Source organism: Corythoichthys intestinalis, chromosome 9 (genome assembly GCF_030265065.1).
Source record: "Corythoichthys intestinalis isolate RoL2023-P3 chromosome 9, ASM3026506v1, whole genome shotgun sequence".
Lineage (NCBI taxonomy): Eukaryota > Metazoa > Chordata > Actinopteri > Syngnathiformes > Syngnathidae > Corythoichthys > Corythoichthys intestinalis.
The window spans coordinates 24,458,558-24,482,773 of NC_080403.1; the positions used below are offsets into that span (position 1 = coordinate 24,458,558).

The following is a 24,216-nucleotide window of genomic DNA, read 5'->3' on the forward strand; positions in this document are numbered from 1 at the left end:
TATTAAGTCATTCTTTCAATAAAGTTTATTGAAAGAATGACTTTATATTTTTTGAATAAAGGATTAAATCGATCAATGGAGAGGTTCCCGTAGCGATGCTGACCTCTGGTGGTCGAGATAAGAAACGATTATTTGTGCCTAATACAAAGCAAAAGTCAAAATAATACGCGCTCGGATCTATAAATATGCAAATCACGATTTTATTCTGAACTCTTATAACAGAAAATGACACAACTCATAGGTGCTGCCTTTATGGGACGAATATGATGTCAGTTATACCCAGGTAACCTACAGACTGCCGATCAGTGAATGTCTGAACACCAGAGAAGGCAACAGGTATATCAGATTTAGGCTGCGAGGCAAAACAAAATTGCGGATTAAGTTCCTCACTCAAATGGTGATGTGTTGGAAAGACAGAGCAGGCTGCAGGCTAACATCTTGAACCGAGCCGACCATTAGATTTGGCGTTTTCATTGAGAGATTAAACAGTATGTCAATCGGAACAAAGCGACCAAGATATCCATATGGATGTGTCATTTATCACAGTGTTTTTCAGCCAGTGTGTTGCGGCACACTAGTGTGCCATGAGAGATCGTCAGGTGTGCCGCGAGAAATTATCCAATATCGCATTGTTTCTTTTTTTTACGTTATCAGGCGGAGGTGCAGTAGGAAGGAGGGAGTAGGAAGAAAGTTCTTGGTCGTGTGCAGATGACTGAGGTATTGCTCGTGTCGCGTTCAAGAACCGCTCGGATTTCTAGACACCAGCCACCTTGCTGTCCGCGACAATGTGGACCCCAGCACGTCTACTGTATTTGATTAGACCTGTCAAGTGTCTATATACACACAAGTGCCCCTTCTATTTTATCCATATGTGATGACCGCCAATCCTCCCCCTGTGTTTTATTCCTACACATTGAGGACAGCAAGGTGGCTGATGGCTAGAAATCCGAGCAGTTCTTGAACGTTCTTGAGTTCAGTTCTTGAGCTCTCCAACAGCGCCAAGGTGCCACGCAAGCTTAAAAGTCATCTCCAAACGAAACACCCATCGCTTCAAAACAAGTTGATGGACTATTTTGTTCGCCTTTGTGAAAAAGAGAAACAGGCAATTTTTTTTTTTTTTTTCTTAGAAAAACTACAAAGGTAAATTAGAAAGCTCTCAAAGCCAGTTACCTTGTTACTGAACTTGTTGCTTAATTTAAAAAGTCCCATTTGGCAGAGAAATTAATACTACCTGCCTACAAAGTAATTTTCAGCAAGATGCACGGCCCTGATGCAGTTCAAGACATAGTTAAAGTCCCCCTGTCTTATAATTCTGAGCTTTTCAAGCCGAACTGCTATAAAAAATAAAACCAGAGTGAGACTGAGAGCTGTTGAAGAAGATTATCGGCTTTGTGTTCATCTAAACAGACTCAAGTTTCGCACTGTGTAAATATAAATACAGAGAAATTATTTTTTTTCATTAAATACACTGTACAGAAAGTAATTTTGGAACATTTTTGATCTGTGGTGTGCTGTGAGATTTTTTCCAATGTAAAAACGTGTCGTGACACAGAAAAGGTTGAAAAACACTGATTTATCATACTGACCAGTGTTGTTTTTGGCAGCCATTTTAATTGTTGTATTAATCTTAGTCTTTTGGACAAAAATACTTATTAGTCTTAGTCATAATTAAGTCATTTCCAAATGTTTTCATCTCCATCAAGTTTTAGTCAACGAAATGTCAAACAGTCGACAAGTACTCAAAATTTTTTCGTCTTTAAAATTCAAAGGTTTTTGTCCAAAAATGAATAAAGGTTTCCAACCATTTCGTATCTACATACTACATAGACAGATGAGCACATATTGTAGCGTCTACAAGGACAATACCAACTTTGGGGTTAGGCATGTGCCGGTATGAGATTCTGACGGTATGATAATTTTAAACCAAAATATCACAGTGTTACAATTACAGTTCTAAAATGTGCTACTTTGAGATATCTGGGGTTTAAAAAAAGAAAAAAAAATCCATTGAACAGGATTTTTATTTTTCAAAACATACCAGCAAACTGGAACATAAATATAATGTTAAATTAAAATAAATGGGAAAAAAAAATCCAAATAAAATAAATGCAGTCCTTTAGATGAGCCTAAACCCACAGCCACAGTTCAACAGTATTACCATCAGAACAAATACAATTGAATTATTTTCCATAAAAAGCACATGTGTATGACTTGTATCATGTTTACATTATACACACACTCTCTTTCTCAACACAGACAGTTGCCAGAGAGAAAAAAACACCACGTTTTACCACCGGTAGCCACACTAAACACTAGGAGTGGGAACCTCGTGTTACCTCACGATACGATACGATTTGCGATACAGACCTCACGATAACGATGATCTGATGATATGGTGATACAACGATTATCGATAGACTGGTCAGGAAATCATTCTAGGATATTCTACAAACAACTAATACAAAGAAAAACAAGCTTCTGCTGTGAATTGGAATGATGCATTTTTGGGACATAAAAAATAGCAAATACCGCTGGGAGAAGTGTTCCGAGCATGTCCCACCGGCGGGAGGCCCCGGGGACGATCCAGGACACGCTGAATAGACTATGTCTCTCGGCTGGCCTGGGAACGCCTTGGGATCCCGCTTGAAGAGCTGGTTGAAGTGGCTGGGGTGAGGAAAGTCTTGGCTTCCCCCTTAAAGCTGCTGCCCTTCCGACCCGACCCTGGATTAAGCGAAAGTGGATGGATGGATGGATGGATGGATGGATGGATGGATGGATGGATGGATGGATGGATGGATGGATGGATGGATGGATGGATGGATGGATGGATGGATGGATGGATGGATGGATGGATGGATGGATGGATGGATGGATGGATGGAAATACCATTGGGACGATATGACAGAAAATTTAGTGGTTTGAAACCTTGACGTTTTCATACCACGGTATACCTTAAAACCGGTAATCGGCACATGTCTATTTGGGATGATAATACACACTCAGCAGGAAAAGCTGTGCATTATTTTCACTTAAACCTATCTAGAAGCCACGAACTGTATGTAAAAATGGTCTTGCATTGTGTATATTTCCTGGAAGTGGAAACCACAACTGGGGGGACATGTGCATATCAGTGGCTGAGACAGGTTAAGCCTCTCAGGGCAGCCGATCGTGAGACTCGCTCTCCTGAAAGTGGCGACAATTTGACTGGCGAAAAAGTCATAAAAGTCAAACCGACTTGACAGAACCGATGTGACTTGGGGTGCCACGCAGTTCAGTTTCTTGATTTCATTTTCCACCACACATTTTTTATACACTCCTGTTCACTCGGCATTGAGGTCGGAGGGGCCAGTCCCTCCGCTGGCTGAGCTCATCTCCATACAATCCACGATGGCAGGACCACCAAAGGGCAATGAATTGAAGCATATTAATGCGACGAACGTTTGAAGTGTCCAAAATCAATAGGTGAATGCACCATCAGCTCATCACAGCTCGTTCATGTCAAGCAAGCTGGCCGAGTCCACATTTAAGATGGCGGATTGGCGGGAAGTCAGATGTACTCATCAAAAGAGCCAGATATGGCTCGCGAGACTTAGGTTCCTGACCCCTGCTCTAGACTTCTTGACCAGAGGGTCATTGTCTTGCTGAAAGACCCAGTGACGACCCATCTTCAGCTTTCGGGCAGAGGGCAACACATTCTGATTTAAAATGTCCTGGTATTTCAAAGCATTCATGATGCCATGCACCCTAACAAGGTTCCCAGGGCCTCTGGAAGCGAAACAGCCCAACAACATCACTGACCCACCCCCATACTTCACAGTGGGTATGAGGTGCTTTTCAGCATGCGCATCTTTCGTGGCACACCAGACCCACTTATAGTGTTTGTTGCCAAAAAGCTCAATCTTGGTCTCACACAAAAATACACACGGTCCCAGTTGAAGCCTGGGACCGTGTGCTTTGGTCAGATGAGACCAAGATTGAGCTTTTCAGCAAGACAATGACCCTAAACATATGGCCAAATCTACACAGAAATGGTTCACCAGACACAAAATCAAGCTCATACCATGGCCATCTCAGTCCCCAGACCTTGTTTTGTTGGCAAAAGGGGGTTGTACAAAGTATAAACACCAGGGGTGCTAATAATTGTGACACACATTATTTGATGTCGAATAATTTTTTCTTTATGTGGGATTTTTTTCCCCACTGAATGAATGCACTTGTACTGAAGGTTGGATTATTCTCTTTTTTTCTATTAAGGTCCCATATTATTTGAATTTAAAAAAATATTAGAAGCTAAAAAACACATCTTTTCCAGGGGTGCCAATAATTATGGAGGGCACTGCATTATAATGGAATTTTGGCTTCACATTATCGGTTATCGACTGGAAGGTGGAGGAAATGACTGGTTATCAGTATCGGCAGAAAAATGCATTATCGTGCAAAACTAATATTTTCGTTACCATCATTGTTAACGAAAACAACACTGATACTAACAAATTTATACTACAGAGACCAGACTATAATAAGTCACTGACAACATTTCTGACATTAGTGCACTCTTCGCTAATCAATGTCAGCACACTGTTAGCGCGCAGCACGTAAGCGTCGATCGACTCAAACATAGGTGTAAAGAAGCAAAACGAAAATAGGCACACACTCTTTAATCACATTTTTACCGGTTTTGTGGCCATAGACATCAGATTCATTTGGACTGGGACTGATCGCAGTCAGCCCCTACCAGTCCGGTCAAATGCAAACAATTCAAAATTAGTATTACGACAGCAAGAAGGAAGCGGATTGCTCATCAACTATTTGGGATTGTTCCTCTTTTCATTCGTCACGTCATGTTCCTGTAATGTTTCCTATTATAATTCTTATAATTCTTGTCATTTTTGGTCTTTTGGTTGTGATTTGCAGTTTTAGGGAGAAATATTGGAACTGTGAAATATGTTGAGGACGGTTCTCCATATCGAGGATTGTTCAACAAGTTCTGGAAAAAAAAAAAAAAAAAAAAGATTAAACACACAACTAATAGATATGATGAAATCCAACTGGGGTGACGTTTTTCAGTGGGTTTTGCATATACGTTATCAAAAGAGGAAATGAAAAGAATCTTAAACTGGACTTATCCAGTCCAAATGATCATGCAGGGATTGATTCTTATTTTTCTGCTTCAATTTGAAGGTAATCTACTTTCGTCTTTATTATTCCTTTATTATAATTTCAAGGTGAAAGTTTATAATGTCAGGGTCGGAAGGGCTTTGGTAGCCAAAATGTTTGAAGTCTTTTGGGTGGTTTGAATTCTGGGGCGTAAGTTTGGTCTCAACATTAATAGGGACGATATAACAGCATAACCTGCATGTACTTTTTGCTGGGGACTGGACATTAATAAGACTAAACAGATTTGGGTGAATGGGGTTTAGGGCTTCATTTCTCTGGACAAATAATTGGCACCCTCAGCCTAACACTTGGAAGCACAACCTTTAGACGAAATAACTGCGAACAACCGCTTCTGGTATCCATCAATGAGTTTCTTACAATGTTCTGCTGGAATTTTAGACCATTCTTCTTTGGCCAACTGCTCCAGGTCTCTGAGATTTAAGGGCGGGGGCTTCTTCAAACTGCCATTTTCAGATCTCTCCACAGGTTTTCTATGGGACTCAGGTCTGGACTCATTACTGGCCACTTTAGAAGTCTCCAGCGCTTTCTCTCAAACCATTTCCTAGTGCTTTTTGAAGTGTGTTTTGGGTCATTGTCCTGCTGGAAGACCCATGATCTCTGAGGAAGACCCGACTTTCTCACACTGGGCCCTACATTATACTGCAAAAATTGTTGGTAGTCTTCAGACTTCATACCATGCACACGATCAAGCAGTCCAGTGCCAGAGGCAGCAAAACAACCCCAAAACATCAGGGAACCGCCGCCATGTTTGATGTGGGGACTGTGTTCTTTTCATTGAAGTCCTCATTTTTTTTCCTGTAAACTCAATGTTGATGCTTTGTCCCAAAAACCTCTACGTTTGTCTCATCTGACCAGAGAACATTCTTCCAAAACATTTTGGGCTTTCTCATGTACGTTATGGCAAACTCAAGCCTGGATTTTTTATGTCTCTGGGTCAGAGGTGGGTCTTCCTCGGTATCCTACCATAGAGTCCATCTTCATTCAGACGCCGATGGATTACGGGTTGACACTGTTGTACCCTCGGACTGCAGGACAGCTTGAACTTGTTTGGATGTTTGTCGAGGTTCTTTAGCCACCATCCGCACAATCTTTTGTTGAAATCTCTCATCAATTTTTCTTTTCAGTCCACATCTAGAGAGATTAGCCAGAGTGCCATGGGCTTTACACTTATTGATGACAATGCGCACGGTAGACGCAGGAACATTCAGGTCTTTTGAGATGGACTTGTAGCCTTGAGATTGCCCATGTTTCCTCACAATTTTGCTTGTCAAGTCCTCAGACAGTTCTTTGGTCTTCTTTCTTTTCTCCATGCTCAATGTGGTTCACGCCAGGACACAGTACAGAGGTTGAGTCAACTTTAATCCATTTTAACTGGCTGCAAGTGTGATTTAGTTACTGCCATCACCTGTTGTGTGCCGCAGGTAAGTAACAGGTGCTGTTAATTACACAAATTAGAGAAACATCACATGATTTTTCAAAGGGTGCCAATACTTTTGTCTGGCCCATTTTTGGAGTTATTATGATTCCATTTTTTTTTCAATTCTCTTTTCGTATTTTTTCATTGCAAGCAAAATAAATGAAGATATTACTACCAAAGCATTTGTAATTGCAATCATTTTCTGGGAGAAATTGAGCATTAACTGACAGAATTGCAGGGGTGCCAATAATTTTGGCCAGCACTGTATATAACTGAACTCATTGTATAATGCAAATAAGGTCCCCTAAAAGACAATTTGAGCATCCTGAAAAGTTGCTAGTGGTATGTCCCTACTAGGGGTGTGACAAAATATCGAAATGGTGATATATCGTGAGACTTTGTATCACAAATGTTTATCGATATGCTCCTGCCAAGAATCGAGATATCGTTTTAAAAAAGTGTCAATGTCTAAAAAATACATAAATAAAAAGAAACCAACAAGTTGCTACCAAAATCTTCCACCATAATAGTGTCTCAGTTAACGCTAAGGCTGCATTGACAATGCACGACGCCGAATCCATTTAGACTGGAAACTAGGGTTGTTCCGATCATGTTTTTTTGCTCCCGATCCGATCCCGATCGTTTTAGTTTGAGTATCTGCCGATCCCGCTATTTCCCAATCCGATTGCTTTTTTTTTTTTGCTCCCGATTCAATTCCAATCATTCCGGATAATTTTTCCCAATCATATACATTTTGGCAATGCATTAAGAAAAAAATGAATAAAACTCGGACGAATATATACATTCAACATACAGTACATAAGTACTGTATTTGTTTATTATGACAATAAATCCTCAAGATGGCATTTACATTATTAACATTCTTTCTGTGATAGGGATCCACGGATAGAAAGACTTGTAATTCTTAAAGGATAAATGTGACTTTGTATATTGTGACTAAATATTGCCATCTAGTGTATTTGTTGAGCTTTCAGTAAATGATACTGTAGCAATGTAACTGTTCTGCCCAAATGCATGATGGGAAGTGCAACCATGACTGTGCGTAGTGACACCAATTGATATATCTTCTCTGCGTTGAGAAATAACATATGGTGTTAAGAAAAAGATCAACTACTACCTTTCTTCTCCACATTGCTTCCCACGATATTTTTTATTGTTGAGAGGGGGCTTTTAAGGCTTTAGTCAATTAAATAAAGGCTCCAAAGACTGCCTAAATTCACTCAACTTACACTGCCTTTTAGCTCTTTACATAGATAAAACGGCGCCTTTATAGATTGAACGCGACAATGCGTGAGTGGGTCGTGCAGCGCATCGTTAATTGCATTAAATATTTTAACGTGATTAATTTTTAAAAAATTAATTACCGCCGTTAACACGATAAATTTAACAGTCCTACCTTAAGCCAAAACTAAAGACTCTGGATGAGTGTAAGACATTTTGTCTGTAACGTGGAATACAATTAGAAAATGATTTAATTAAAAAATATATATATATTTTAAAAAATCATGTCCGATATTTTTTTGGCCGATTCCGATACTTTGAAAATGACATGATCGGACCCGATCGATCGGCTACCGGAAACGAAAAGAGCATTCACAGTCATTCTGTCCGATTTTCAGGGCATTTACAGATCATTTCCTGTTGAGTTTGAGTCACTGCCTACTCTTTTGGGTTATTACCAGGTCACTTCCTGTTCTGTACCTCAAAATAAACAGGAAGTGGCACGTAAAATACCCCAAAATCAACAGGAAGTAACTGAAAATCAACAGGTAAATGACCTTAAATAGCCCAAAATTGCCTCATTGCCTGGCATTGGCCGCCACCGACGGTCATTCCAATTTACAGCAGAAGCTTGTTTTTCTGTTTATTAGTTGTTTGTAGAATATTCTAGAATGATTTCCTGACCAATGACCACTCCTAGTCCCTACTGTCCCTATGCAAGCCTACCGTCAATTGCAGCCAATGAGTGCTCTGTAAAAAAAAAAAAAAAGTCATAATTTTTGCATGGAAAGGTTAAAAGAATATCAACCGAATGAAGGTTATTAAGTAAAGCTAAATATTATCAGAAATACCATCCCAGTGAGCTAAGCTATATTGCTCGTGATATGCTAACAGCATTAGCAGCTAGCTACAGCTATGACACCAATGTGTGTGTAACGATCCTTGTTTCCCTACGCTGGTGTCTCGCAGCCATTAGCGGAAAAGACGTGTTTGTGTACGCCGGAGTGGGCAACGTGGTCACCGTGCCCTGCAAGCTGTCATCCTGCTCCAATATAAACTGGTGGTACAGTAAGTACCACTACAGTCGATATGTAAAGGAAGTGAAAGACGGCTATGTGCTAACCAGCTCAATAAGAAGTCATCGCCTGAGCCTGAAGGACGGCTGCTCGCTGCTCATCAAACCGGTGATGGCCGAAGATGCTGGTTACTTTACATGTGAACCAGATGAACCGAGCCAAAGGATTTTCTTGATAGTGATGACACGTGAGTAGCTAGCCATAACTTATTCAGAGACAGAGATGTGGTGTGATCCTTCCTTGTCACAGGGAAGAATGTCAAAGGCTGCTCTACTCTCAACACGCACTGTTAACCTGTTATTGTGGTTGCTTTCCAAACATTTGGTCTCACCCGTTGACTTCCAGCTTCTTCCTTGCAGTGACGAGGTCACCTCCTCGGTGGGACTCAGGTGCGACGGGAGAAGGTGAAGCATACCTCAGGTGTTCTTTCAGCTGCCCGTATTATCAAGATTGTCCTTCCGGGAAGTTCCGCTGGTTGGACGAGGAAGGCAGGCAACTTTACCCAGAACGCAAGAGAAAGGAGCAGTCCCGCTACGAGTCGTTTTTGAAAGTACGTCCTACCAACCGGCACAGCACGTACACCTGCCAATATGTGAACCAGACCATAATAATAGTCCATGCCCAGTATTCGCCCATTGCCGTGGCAGTGAACGGCAGCAGCCCTGAAGTAACACCACCCAGCCACATGCAACTCATCAACATTGTTCGATTGATCGCCGCCGTTTTGATGCTCGTCATCATTAGCGCACTCGCCATTGAAGTCAGGGTGAAGTCCAGAAGAAACGCAGGCCAGCCTATTGACAGCTGATAATGAGGGCAGTTGCTTCCTACCCCAGATTGCAAGATTTCTGTTGAAGGCAATCTTTTGAAAATGAAGAATGTTAGAAAAAAGATGAAAATTGAGATTCAAATTGTTGCGAAATGTCTAAAACTGGGAGAAGGCAGTCCCACTAACCAAAGCGGAAAGGACATTTGGACTGAATCACCAAAACGATATAAAGGAGTGCATGATTGTTGAACTGCTGATGAAAATGGACACCAGTAAAATGTACAGCTTGTTCTGTATTTTTAACCTTAATTCATGTATTATTTTGTCTTCTATTTCTTTGTCTTTTAGGTTTTGGTCTTCTACTTCTTCAGATTTTTTAAAGAATCCCTTTTGTGAGTAAAAGGCTAGAGAATGGTGCTCTATGTGAAGGACTCAGGGTTTCTGCAGATTTCAACAAGCCAAATTTACTTTTTAAAGACCATATTGAATACAATTTAAGACCTATTTCCCATCAATATCGGGGGGAAAATACAAAAGACTTGAAGGAAAATCACTTTCAAATTGCAATAGAAAATGCTCTACCTAACTGAAAACAGTAGGATTTTTTCTGTTGTGAATCAAGACCTGTAACTCTACAGCCACTGGCCACTTACCCATGGATGCAAGTACAGTGGTACCTCTACATACGAAGTTAATTTCAGTTAATTTCTTTTTTGTAAGTCGAAATGGTCGTATATCGAGCTGGATTTTCCCATAAGAATACGTTATAATTAGAGATGTGATGCCGATCGATCGGGTCCGATCATGTCATTTTTTTTTTTTTTAATTAAATCGTTTTCTAATTGTATTTAACGTTACAGACATAAAATATTACACTCATCCAGAGTCTTTAGTTTAGGCTTAAGGTAGGGTTGTCAAATTTATCCCGTTAACGGCGGTAATAAAAATTTTTTTAATTAATCACGTTAAAATATTTAATGCAATTAACGCATGCGCTGCACGACTCACTCACGCATTGTTGCGTTCAATCTATAAAGGCGCCGTTTTACCTATGTAAAGAGCTAAAAGGCAGTGTAAAATGAGTAGAGTGAATTTTGGCAGCCTTTGGAGCCTTTTTTTTAATTGGCTAAAGCCTTAAAATCCCTCCTCAACAGTTAAAAATATCATGGGAAGCAATGTGGGGAAGAAAGGTAGTAATTGATCTTTTTCTTAACGCCCTATGTAATTTCCCAACGCAGAGAAGATATATCAATTGGTACCACTACACACAGTCAGGGTTGCACTTCCCATCATGCATTTGGGCAGAACAGTTACATGGCTACAGTATCATTCACTGAAAGCTCAACAAATACACTAGATGGCAATATTTAGTCACAATATACAAAGTCACATTTATCCTTTAAGAATCACAAGTCTTTCTATCCGTGGATCCCTATCACAGAAAGAATGTTAATAATGTAAATGCCATCTTGAGGATTTATTGTGATAATACACAAATACAGTACTTATGTACTGTACGTTGAATGTATATATTCGTCCGAGTTTTGTTCATTTTTTTCTTAATGCATTGCCAAAATGTATATGATTGGGAAAAATTATCAGGTATGAATGGAATTGAATCGGGAGCAAAAAAAAAAGCAGTCGGATCGGGAAATAGCGGGATCGGCAGATACTCAAACTAAAACGATCGGGATCGGATCGGGAGCAAAAAAACATGATCGGAACAACCCTAGTTATAATACCATTAATGCATTCCATAGCCCAAAAAAACCTACACTAAATCCTTAATACATACTGCTGGTACTATTACAAATAGCCAGATCTGGCTCTTTTGACGGCTGCATATGGTTCGCAGACAAATCTTTAATTGTTCAAAAAAAAAAGTTTCAATATACTCCTTTGAGCATTGCGCGGAACAACAAAGTTCAACGGTCATATGCTAGTGTTGTGCAGCAATGAGCAGACATGACTTTTGCTCATATGTTAACTTTTTTAATGCTCCGACAACACTCGCACAATTCGCACTAGATATCGTGCATGTGGAAGAAGCCTTACGAGGTGTTAGGGTGCCTGGGGGCTGCCCTGCGGACAAGTTATCCGTCCCAGTTGCTCAGCGTGCAGGAGTGCCAAAGTGGAGCCACTCTTCGAAGTTTGCATGCCACCCGGGTGTGTCCCGTACGTTCTTCCTCGTTTCCCAGAGGTTTTGGTGGCCGGGCATGCACAACGATGTCACGGACTATGTCTCTGCTTGTTCCATCTGCACTCGGGGCAAGCCAGTCCATCGTGCTCCAGCTAGCTTACTCCATCCATTGCCTGTTCCAACTCGTCACCAGTAGGTGGATGGCAATGTAGTGTAAAGCGCTTTGAAAGGTGGAAAGGCGGTATACAGGTATAACACCATTTACTATGACCCATAAAGTAACCACATTAAGCCAAAGAAATACATTATCTATATAAACTGTTATTGTAATAATACTGTATAATAAGCCATTACATAATAACATTGAGCCAAAGAAAGACAAAAAAAAGTCAAGTGAGAGAAAAAAAAAAAAAAAGAAATGACGCATAATTCGTCCAAAGAGTATGAGTGCCCTCTAGTGGAGAAAATAGTTCCTAGTTTGAATTGTGAATGGTAAATGGTGTTATACTTATATAGCTCTTTTCCACCTTTCAAGTAGTTCCTTCATAGTTACTATTATAAAAGTAAAAGGATAATTTCTCGGGTATTCCGTGGTCAATCGATGCCAAATAAAAACTGGAAATGAGGTTTGAATCCGCTCTTTCAAATGTCGAATGCTTCATTTTTTATGGTGCTTTAAAGACCCCACGTGATTGAACAGGCTGGCATGCTCACTGAACAGCAAACTTGTGTCAGATTGGTGTAATGGAGTCATGTGATTATTGTTGCGATGTCTGATTGGTGAAATCGGTAGAGCTACTCTTGTCATTGCTGGCAAAAAAATTAATCTAATATTAAGAGGAAACGACTCTTGTGTAGCCCAAAGTAGCGGAGTAAGAGTAGCGTTATTCCTTCACAAATCTACTTAAATAAAAGTAAAAATATGGCTTAGTAAAACTACTCTTAGAAGTGTATTTTTCTCAAAAGTTACTCAAGTAAATGTAACGAAGTGCATGTAACGTGTTACAACCCACCTCTGTCCACGTATAATATGAAAATGTCAAGCATTGTGAACATATGACAGAAACGATGTCGCATTTTTGACTCGTCGTCTCATCAGACGAAAACTGTCATTTGTCTCATTATGTTTTAGTCTCCCGAGCCCCATTTTTAGCTCATTATCATCACGAAAAAAATGTTTGTCGACGAAATATTTTCGTTATCGTCATTGTTGACGAAAGCAACACTGATACTGACATATTTATACGACAGAGTCCAGAATTACAAATCAATGACAAATATTCTGACATTTGTGCACTCTTCGCTAATCAACGTGAGCACACTGTTAGCGCGCTAATAGACTCAAACACAGGTATAAAGAAGCAAAGCAAAAATAGGTACATGCTCTTTAATCACATTTTCACATGTTTTGTGGCCACAGACATCAGATTCATTTGGATTGGGACTGATCACAGTCAGCCCCCACCAGTCCGGTCAAATGCGAACAATTTAAAATTTGTGTATTGCAACAGCAAGAAGGAAGCGGATTTCTCATCAACTATTTGGGATTGTTCCTCTTTTTATTGGTCGCGTCATGTTCCTGGCATTTTTCCTATTATAATTCTTGTCATTTTTGGTCTTCTGATTGTGATTCGGGATTTAAGGGAGAAAGATTGGAATTGTAAAATGGTTGAGGACGGTGCTCTATATATCGAGGATTGTTCAACAAGTTCTTTAAAAAAAAAAGATTGAACGTACAAAAATAGATATGATGAAATCCAACTGGGCTGACGTTTTTCAGTGGGTTTTGCATATTACTATGTCACCAAAAGAGGAAATGAAAAGAATCTAACGCTGGACTTATTCGGTCAAGATGATCATGCAGGGATTGATTCTTATTTTTCTGCTTCAATTTGAAGGTAATCTACTTTTGTCTATATCATTCCTTTATTATAATTTCAAGGTGAAAGTTTATAATGTCAGTGTCGGAAGGACTTTGGTAGTCAACTGATTGAAGTCCTTTGGGTGGTTGTAATCCAAGGGCGTAGGGCACATTCAGCAAGGAAAATGGGTAAAAGTAAGTCTGAACATCATGAAAAAAATATTCACTTAATAATGGTAGGGTCAATTTTATCCTGTACAACATATGGGAAGACAATCTAAATGACCTATTTAACTGAACTTTTTATATAATGCAAATATGGTCGCTTAAAAGTTGGTGGGGACAATTTGAGCATCCTGAAAAGTTGCTAGTGTTATGTCCCTACCAGAGGTGGGTAGAGTAGCCAAACATTTTACTTAAGTACTGTTGTTATAATGATAGTGTAAACAGTGGCGGACTTGGCAATTTTGGGGCCTAAGGCGAACATATCCAGGGGCCCTCTTAATGGGTCAGGGGTTAAAAAGGTGAGAAGGTTGTGGAGGAAATATGTTCTGGTACACTAGGGCTGTCCTAAACGACAAATTTTCTCCTGATTAGTCAGCCGACTAGTTTTACGATTAATCGACTAATCTAATAATTTTCTTTTTTTTACTCATTTAGCAATGACATTTTTGTTGACGCTTACTAATTCACAGAACTATTTTGGAGCACTTAAATTCTTTAATAAAGTACAAATAATCATGTAAATAACAATAATTAATCACAAATAAACAATGAGGTGAAATGCTGACAGCATTTACTAGTGCAAAAGTATGGAAAGTAAACAGAACACTGACTTTGCCTTTCCAACATTATTCAAAACAATTCTTTTAAAAAAATTCTAGCAATATTATTATAGTATACTATACTATTAGTACTAGTATACTATTATATATATATCGGGATGGCGATCGATTGGGTCCGATCACGCCATTTTCAAAGTATCGGAATCGGCAAAAAATATCGGCCATGCCTTTTTAAAATTTTTAATTAAAAAAAAATATTTTTTTAACATAATTAATTTTTTTTTTTTTTTTTTTTTTTTATTACATCGTTTTCTAATTTTATTTAACTTTACAGACATAATATGTTACACTCATCCAGAGTCTTTCGTTTAGGCTTAAGGTAGGGTTATCAAATTTATCCCGATAACGGCGGTAGTTAATTTTTTATAAAATGTATCACGTTAAAATATTTAACGCAATTAATGCATGCGCTGCACGACTCACTCACGCATTGTCGCGCTCAATCTGTAATGGCGCCGTTTTACCTATATAAAGAGATAAAAGGCCGCGTAAAATGAGTAGAGTGAATTTTGGCAGGCTTTGGAGCCTTTCTTTACTTGGCTAAAGCCTTACAATCCCTCTCCCTACGATTAGAAATATCATGGGAAGCAATGTGGGGAAGCAAGGTAGCAATTGATCTTTTTCTTAACACCTTATATTATTTCCCAACGCAGAGAAGATGTATCAATTGGTAGCACTACGCACAGTCATGGTTCCACTTCCCATCATGCATTTGGGCATGGCTACAGTATAATTTATTGAAAGCTCAACAAATACACAAGATGGCAATATTTAGTCACAATATACAAAGTCACAAGTCTTTTTATCCGTGGATCCCTCTCACAGAAAGAATGTTAATAATGTAAATGCCATCTTGAGGATTTATTGTCATAATAAACAAATACAGTACTTATGTACTGTATGTTGAATGTATATATTCGTCCGAGTTTTCTTCATTTTTTTTCTTAATGCATTGCCAAAATGTATATGATCGGGAAAAATTATCGGGAATGATTGGAATTGAATCGGGAGCAAAAAAAAGCAATCGGATCGGGAGATATCGGGATTGGCAGATACTCAAACTAAAACGATCGGGATTGGATCGGGAGCAAAAAAACAACAAACCTAATTATAATTATTCATTGCCAAACATATTTGTCATGAAGAGTGTCATTTGAAAGCTATTCTTAGTGTAGAATCTGTATTATGTAGTATTTACTCAACATATTATAATATTAATTCTGAGGTATGTGGGATAACTCCAGAAATCATTATTTATATGACGAACTTGATGTGCTTTTGCTGTTAACCAGCTGTTGAGTGTTATTGTATGACTGATTGGAACTGTACTACATTGTTTCGCCACAGGGTGTGCTGCCGTGTATTTTATGTTCGGTGTGAAGAAGAAGAAAAAAGTTAAAAGAGCCATTAAAGGCCTGTTCTCAACTTCTCCCTCACTGCACTTTGGCTCTCATGGAGAGCATGTTCACTCATGTGTTCGAAATAAACGATAGCCGACGTGCAAAGTAGCAAGTGAGCTGTAAAAATAGCAAGCTTAGTGGCGTTAAAACCGCGGGAGAGCTAAGTGAAGCTGACGAACAGCTAAGCGATGCTAAACGGCGCTAAATGAGGCTAAGCGACTGATACTCAGTCCGTCGTCGTGGAACAGTCCATTGGAGTGCGTGTGTGGGGGGTAGAGATAATATAAATGCAGCATTCAAATGGCTTTCTTTTTTGTTTTGTTATTTGTTTGTTTGGTATGCTGACATAATTATACATGACAAATAGTTGGGGGTGCTGCTGGCTCCGGTGGCCCAAGCCGTTGCTGGTTGGGGCAAGGGCAGCTGGTTGGGGGCCTAAGGCGATCGTCTACTTCGCCTGAATAGTAGATCCGCCTATGAGTGTACAATAACCCATTACATAACTACATTGAGCCAAAGAAATACAAAAAAATAAATAAATACAATAAACAAAAAAAAAATCATTCAATTCCGGCGAGAGAAAACAAAAGACAGAAATGAAACAATATTCGTCCAAAGCGCATGAGTGCCCTGTAGTGTAGAAAATAGTATCTAGTTTGAATAAAGAATAGTTCCTTCATCGTTACTATTCTGAAATTAAAAGGATCATACCTCCCGTTTTCCATGGTCAATCAGTGCCAAATAAAAACTGCGAGAGGTTTAACGCTGCACTTTAAAGTCATGTTGAGGGCAGCGCTCAATGTCAAATAGAGTGTGGTACCTCGACATACGATCGCTTCGACACACGATCTGTTCGACATCCAACCTCAAATTTGACTCGCAATTTGTTTCTACATCCAACGACATGCTCGAAATACGACGATTTATGACAGCGCCCTAGTTTTTTGTTTTGACGGATTTTCTTGTGAGAGAAATCAACAAGGACTCCAAGGTTAATGCAGGTGGTGAAAAAAGGAAAATAGTGACGCTTACCATTGAAATGAAGATGGAAATGATAAATATGAGCATGGTGTGCGCATCCATAAACTGGCTCAACAATACGGCCGTGGAATGTCTGCGATCTCAACGGTCCTCCTCCAACTTCCGTTCGCAGTCTTTATATGTTAAGGTGATAATTATTATTGCTGTAACATCGCCAAAGAAATCGCCAGCTTCGTCAGTTTTTTAAAAAACATTTACAGTAATTTTCGGACTGTAAGCCGCTACTTTTTTCCCTCATTTTGAATCCTGCGGCTTATAGTCCAGTGCGGCTTATTTCTTGATTTGTTTCAGTCAATAGGTAACACTTTATTTGAGTATGGCGTCATAAAATTGCCATACGACCGTCATAATTATCACATGATTATGACACTATCATGGCCGTTAATGAATGCTTATGACAGATGTCATTTAGTATCATCTGGCAAATTATGTCATCAACACTCCATTTATGTCCAACTCGGATCTTTTGCATCAATTCAAAAGAGAGATAACTTTCTGGATGACACAAAATGACATCTGTCATGATGTCAATGCTCATGGCAGTGTCATGTCATAATTATGATGGTCTTATGACAGTTTTATCGCGCCACTGTCAAAGTTTTACCAAATACTAGAGCTAGCAATTAATGAAACAACTGGAACAGTAACTGAAGAAATAATTAGCACAGAACATGAATTTTTATTATTTACATTTGTAGTGCTACAATGCATGCTAGGAGGCCCATTGGATGACAATAGTGTTGACAGCAGGTGGGAGCAGAGGTTGACTGTCTCCCCCCAAGGGAGCAGTGATGGCCAAATGAAGCTTCTTGAAGCAATGAAGCTTTGCAGCCATTTGGTTCAAAGCTTTATGGTGGTTCATTTGGTCTTATGACAGTCTAATGATGCCGCTGTCAAATAAAGTTTTACCAATTCATATCTTTTGGTGTAAATATCTCATAATACAGTGAGGACAGCTGCAGCTTATTGTCCAGTGCGGCTTATCTATGAACAAATGCTGTTTTCATGTCAAATTTGGTGGGTGGCGGCTTATAGTCAGGTGCGCCTTATAGTCCAGAAATTACTGTATATCAAAACGTGTGCAACACAACACGCCTACTATCCGCCACAGCTGACACCGACAACAGAACATGAAAAGTGTCAGTAAAAACTAATGCACATCTCTCTCTCTCTGTAATGTCAGCCACGCGGTGCGTTCCGGTACATCACGGAAAACACATCCGCCACATTAGAACCAGATTCGTTACATTGTTACAGAAATTATTATTGTTATTATTATTTTTATTTATAATTTGTTTTGTTCTGTGTAACTGCTATTTGTAATAGTACCAGCAGTATTTATTAAGGATTTAGTGTAGGTTTTCAGGCTGTGGAACGAATTAATGGAATTATAATGTATTTTTATGGAAAAATCCTGCTTGACATACAACCATTTCGACTTACAAACAAGGTCCAGGAACAAATTAACTTCATATGTAGAGTAGGGCTGTCAAACGATTAAAATTTTTAATCGAGTTAATTACAGCTTAAAAATAAATTAATCGTAATTAATCGCAATTCAAACCCTCGATAAAATATGCCATATTTTTCTGTAAATTATTGTTGGAATGAAAAGATAAGACACAAGACGGATATATACATTCAACATACGGTACATAAGTGCTGTATTTGTTTATTATAACAAAAAATCAACAAGATGCCATTAACATTATTAACATTCTCTTAAAGCGATCCATGGATAGAAAAACTTGTAGTTCTCAAAAGATAAATGTTAGTACAAGTTATAGAAAATTTATATTTAAACCCCTCTTAATGTTTTCGTTTTATTAAAATTTGTAAAATTTTCAATCAAAAAATGAACTAATAGCTTGCCATTGTTGATGTCATTACACCATGATCACTCCGCCACCCTTAAAATCTTTTGGACCCAAGGGCCAGCAGAGGACGCCAAACAACAAAAAACAGGTAACAAGTAACAAGCGGACATTACACTGCTGTCATTTAAATCCGAGCGACGCATGTGCGTTAATTGCGTCAAATATTTTAAAGTGATTAATTTAAAAAATTAATTACCGCCCGTTAACGCGATAATTTTGACAGCCCTAATGTAGAGGTACCACTGTACTTTATTTTTTTACAGTGCTTGAAAGACGCCACGTGATTGAACAGGCTGGCGTGATCATAGAACAACAAGCTTGCGTTTGATGGGTGTAATGGAGTCATGTGATTATTGTTGCGAAGTCTCATTTATGAAATTAGTAGCGCTACTCTTGGTATCGCTGGCAAACAGAATAATCTAATATGTAGAAAAAAGAGGAAAAATGTTACGTTAAGTAGCGGAGTAAAAGTAGCATTTTTTTCTTCACAAATTACTCAAGTACAGTAAAAGTAAAGCTTAATAAAACTACTCTTAGAAGAACATTTTTCTCAAAAAGTTACCCGAGTAAATGTAACGGAGTACATGTAACACATAACTACCCACCTCTGGTCCCTACTGTCCTTATGCAAACCTACGCCCTTGCTTTAATTTGTTATTTGGCACAAATCAAAATGCCGTCAATTGCAGCCAAAGAGTGATCTGTGAAAAATTTTAAAAATCATAATTCATGCATGAAAGCGTTAAAAGAATATTAACTGAAAGAGAGTTATTACATCAGAGATACTATACCAGTGATCTTAGCTATATTGCTCGTGATATGCTAACAGCATTAGCAGCGAGCTACAGCTATGACACCATTGTGTGTGTAACGGTTCTTCTTTCCCTACGCTGGTATCTTGCAGTCATTAGCGGAAACGACGTGTTTGTGTACGCCGGAGTGGGCGACGTGGCCACTCTACCCTGCAAGCTGTGGTCCTGCTCCAATGTAAGCTGGTGGTACAGTAAGTACAGCTACGGTGGATATCTAAAAGAAGTGCAAGACGGCCATGTGCTAACCAGCTCAACAAGAAGTCATCGCCTGGGCCTGAAGGACGGCTGCTCGCTGCTCATCAAACCGGTGATGGCCGAAGATTATGGTTACTTTACATGTGAACTGGATGAACCGAGTCTAAGGGTTTTCTTGATAGTGATGACACGTGAGTAGCTAGCTATAACTTACTCAATGACAGAGATGTGATTTGACCCCTCTTTGTCAAAGGGAAGAACGTCAAAGGCTACTCTACTCTCAATGACGTACCGCACGCTACACGTCACTTCCGCTCATTAATATTCATGACATTAGTTACTGTTGCTAAGGGGGGGGGACAAGTTCCCATTGTCCCATTGTCCGCAAGAGTAAATTAATGGAAATAGTGTACGAATGAGATGTTAACAGAGCTAAACCTACCAATTCTGTCCGAAAATGATGTCCCTGGTGCCAAATTCACTGGCAAAGATGTAGAACATGCATTTTTATCGACACTTTTTTTCTTACGCCACTTTTTTGTTTCAACCATCTATCCTTTACCACCATATGCCCTGTCTATCTTATATATTTTATCCTCTGTCTTACGTCTCTGACCGTTCTTTTGGTCAATTTACATTGCTATTTTTGTATAGCGATTGCAAATGCTACTCGGTGACAGCCAACAAACACTTTTAATTTTTGCATTAATAACAAATCTTAATTCTATAATTTACACTTCCCCCTTACTAAAGTTGTTTTTTTTTTTTTACAACAGAAAAGGTAACCGTGGCAGTCAGATACCATATTAATCCTTTTCAGGTCATTCATTGTCAGACAGAAGCAGCACGGCAAAACGCCACGCTAAAAGATATGTAAAAAATATCAAAATGGCATACCTCTTTGTCCTCTGAAGGACCATGCCAACCCAACAAAATGTTTACTCCATGGCTTCACCTTTTTGACGTTAAACGTCCGTGCAAGTTGATCCAGTCTTCATTTTTTTCCTCCGAGTTTTTGGTTTCAGAAAATGTATGAAGAAAACATCCTTCATATGTCGTAATGTCTATAGTCGTTTCTACAAGTTCCATATCAGCAGTGCTTGATCGGCATGTTCGTTATTAAAGGATTACCGGAAAAAACTAGCAGAAATATAATGGTTTGTATGCAAGGGCGTGTCTATAATGTCCCACTTCCGCTTTACGATGCAACATCACGGTCTAAAAATAGCATTCGTGCGGTGCGCTATTGAGTCGGGGGTAACACCCTGTTAACCTGTCATTGCGGTCACTTTCCGAACATTTGGTCTCACCCGGTGATTTCTTGCTTCTTCCTTGTAGTGACGTGGTCAACTCCTCGGCAGGACTCGGATGAGGCGGGAGATGGTGAAGCATACCTCAGGTGTTCTTTGAGCTGCCCGTATTATCAAGATTGTCCTTATGGGAGCTTACGGTGGTGGGACGAGAAAGGCAGGACACTTTACCCAGATCGTGAGAGAAAGGTGGAGTCCCGCTATGAGTCCACTTTAAAAGTACTTCCTACCAACCGTCACAGCACATACACCTGCCAATATGTGAAACACAACATAGTGGTAGTCCAGGCCCAGTACTCGCCCATTGCCATGGCAGTGAACGCAAGCGGTCCCAAGGCGACGCCGCCCGGCCACACGCAACTGGTCAACATCGTCCGGGTGATCGCCGCCGTTTTGATGCTCGTCGTCATTAGCGCACTCGCTATTGAAGTCAGGGTGAAGTCCAGAAGAAACGCGGGCCGGACTACCGACAGCCAATAATGAGGGCAGTCGTTTCCTACCCCAGATTTACAGCAGGATTTAGGAATGGCTTGATTGATTCGTTTTCAAACGCCTTTTTTGCAATTGCTCTTTTTGTGTTTAGCAAGCTTTCTGTTGATGGAAATCTTTTGAAAATGAAGAATGTTAGAAAAAGGATGAAACCGGGATTCTAATTGTTGCGAAATGTCTAAAACTGGGAGAAGGCAGTCCCACAAACCAAAGCTGAAAGGACATTTGGACAGAGTCACCAAAATGATATAACGAAGTACATGATTGTTAAACTGCAGATGAAAATTACACCAGTAAAATGTACTGATTGTACTGTATTTTTCACCTTAATTCATGTAATATTTTGTCTTCCAATTCTTTGTCGTTTAGGTTTTGGTCTTCTACTTCTTCAGATTCTTTTAAGAACCCTTCTTGTGTGTCTGGGTTTTAGTGGGGAACAGGGATGTATGCAAGGATGTGTGAGGGGGCATCATATGTACTGAGTGCTTATAGTAACAGCATTTTCATTATTGAATTGGGTTCTTAGCTGTGTCCAACCCCAATCTAGAGAAGTGTACTTAGTCAGGCCTCTACCTTTAGACCTGTCCAACTTGGAAGTCCCACCTGAGGACTAACCTCCTGCTGGTATAGTTTTGTCAAGAGTCGAGAATCTGCATTGGACAAGGTGTCAAGAGTCAAGAATCTGCATTGGACAAGGTGATGATGCTGGATCTTTTGTTTGGTGCTGTTCCAGTGAGATTTACAAAGACAACTGTCTGAAGAAAACATCAAAATTCCCTCAGTGCTTGATGATATGGGGCTGCATTTCAGGCAAAGGCACTGGGGACATGGCTGTGGTTAAATCTTCAATTAATTCACAGGTTTACAATGAAATTCTAGACAGCTTTCTTATCCCTTCAATTGAAAATGTTTGTCATTTTCCAAGATGACAATGCATAATGCCACAGAGGTAAAACAGTTTCAGTATTCCTTGGAGAAAGACTCATCCATTCATTGTCATGGCCTGCAAACAGCCCAGATCTCAACCCTATTGAAAACCTGTGGTGGAATTTGAAAAAAATGGTCCACAGCAAGGCTCCGACCTGCAAGGATGATCTGGCAACTGCAATCGAAGAGAGTTGGCACCAAATGGATGAAGAATACTCATCAAGTCCATGCCTCAGAGACTGCAAGCTGTCATAAAAGCCAGAGGTGGTGCTACTAAATACTAGAGATGTTTTGATTGTTATTTCTTTGTTTCTCATGATTCCATTTTTTTCCCCTCAGAATGGAGTGATTCCATATATATTTCGCTGCACTTGCTCTATAAAAGTAACATTTACTGACCACCACAATGTTTTTTTTATTCATTTCTTTTAGTGTTTCTGAATGCTAGAGAGACAAACTTTTGAACTAATTCATTATTTTTTCAAACTTTTTATCAGAATTTGTTCTACATGATAAAATGTCTGAGTGAGTGCTCATCCAAGACTGGTGATTCCATACTTTTTGCTAGGGGTTGTCTATAGTCTTCGTGTCCCCTTTTCGGCAGATTTTTTTTTCTCCACTACTGCAGATTAATATAGCAATTTGTAATGTATTCATTTTGTGAGTATATTAAAAATGCGCTTTCTGAACTTGTAAAATTTTGATGTGAGGGGGCAAAACATTTATTTGAGGGAGCACTGCCCACTATTGCCCCTGCGTAGAACCAGCGTCGGAGGGGAAGTTGGTTGGAATTGTAAAAGGCTGGCGGAGGTGCTCTATGTGAAGGATTCAGGGTCTCTGCAGGTTTCAACAAGCCAAATGTAAGACTTTTTTACGACCATATTGAATACAATGTAAGAATTTCGGGGGAAAAAAATACAAAAAAAAAAAAAAGAATACAAAAGACTCAAAGTAATATTGGAAGCCCAGATACTTGCTAAGTATATGAATTTATTCACAGCTCTTTAACATTGCAATACAAAATGCTTAACCTAACTGAAAATACTACAAATTTCTCTGTTGTGAAGCAAGACTTGTAACTCTACAGTCAATGGCCACTTACCCATGGATGCAAGTAGCCTAATTTTCGGACTATAAAGCGCAACTGACTATAAGCCGCCACCTACTGGCATTTGTTTATAGATAAGCCGCACCGGACTATAGACCCCAATCGCGTGACGTCACAACTCCGCCCCCCTAATTGGTGCCGCCATATTGCCCGTCAGCTCATCGTGTTTACATATTACCGCTACGTACATTCCTCCTATTACTGCGTGTTTTTTTTGCTTGTCTAAGGAATCACCGCCTAGTAAACGAACCCAAAAATCTTCCAACGGTGACGCTCAGCTGACCAAATGTCGGTTTATATTCGGGCCGGTGCCAATTTTGGGTACCCAACTCCTCATCGTGACATGAACTGGAGTATGATTGGAAATTTTGTGGTCTCAGGATGAGCTCTGACGCACGGGACGGGACCGGACGGGAGGAAACATCAGTTTGGGCATCAAATATGGATCTGGCGACTGGATTGACCGAAGCTTTTCCAAATAACGGCTTTTATGCAACTCATCCAATGAGTTTATAGCGTCTGAAAGCAC

General features: G+C 39.6%; 3 protein-coding genes across 5 annotated transcripts in view; all 3 read left to right on the plus strand.

Annotated features, from left to right (window-relative positions):
- The window catches only part of LOC130922058 (mitogen-activated protein kinase kinase kinase 12-like), a 36,320-nt gene extending 33,563 nt beyond the window's left edge, over positions 1–2,757 (plus strand). The window contains exon 15 of the transcript XR_009064451.1: positions 655–2,757. The gene's annotated coding sequence lies outside the window, so the exon portion shown is untranslated. The remainder of the gene's footprint in view (positions 1–654) is intronic.
- A 90-nt stretch (positions 2,758–2,847) lies between these two features.
- Positions 2,848–10,197, plus strand: LOC130922059 (uncharacterized). 2 transcript variants are annotated; one of them, XM_057846557.1, is made up of 3 exons: positions 2,848–5,181; positions 8,807–9,100; positions 9,273–10,197. In XM_057846557.1, the coding sequence occupies exons 1-3, from the start codon at positions 5,100–5,102 to the stop codon at positions 9,719–9,721; spliced, it is 825 nt and encodes a 274-aa protein (XP_057702540.1). In that variant the 5' UTR covers positions 2,848–5,099; the 3' UTR covers positions 9,722–10,197. The 2 variants fall into 2 exon arrangements, with proteins under 2 accessions (XP_057702540.1, XP_057702539.1); XM_057846556.1 differs by lacking the exon at positions 2,848–5,181 and having other exon boundaries at positions 8,538–9,100.
- A 1,323-nt stretch (positions 10,198–11,520) lies between these two features.
- On the plus strand, positions 11,521–23,191 carry LOC130921202 (uncharacterized). Of its 2 annotated transcripts, XM_057844815.1 has the most exons (3): positions 11,521–13,720; positions 19,751–20,044; positions 21,192–23,191. In XM_057844815.1, the coding sequence occupies exons 1-3, from the start codon at positions 13,675–13,677 to the stop codon at positions 21,641–21,643; spliced, it is 792 nt and encodes a 263-aa protein (XP_057700798.1). In that variant the 5' UTR covers positions 11,521–13,674; the 3' UTR covers positions 21,644–23,191. The 2 variants fall into 2 exon arrangements, with proteins under 2 accessions (XP_057700798.1, XP_057700797.1); XM_057844814.1 differs by lacking the exon at positions 11,521–13,720 and having other exon boundaries at positions 18,410–20,044.
- The last annotated feature ends 1,025 nt before the right edge of the window (positions 23,192–24,216 follow it).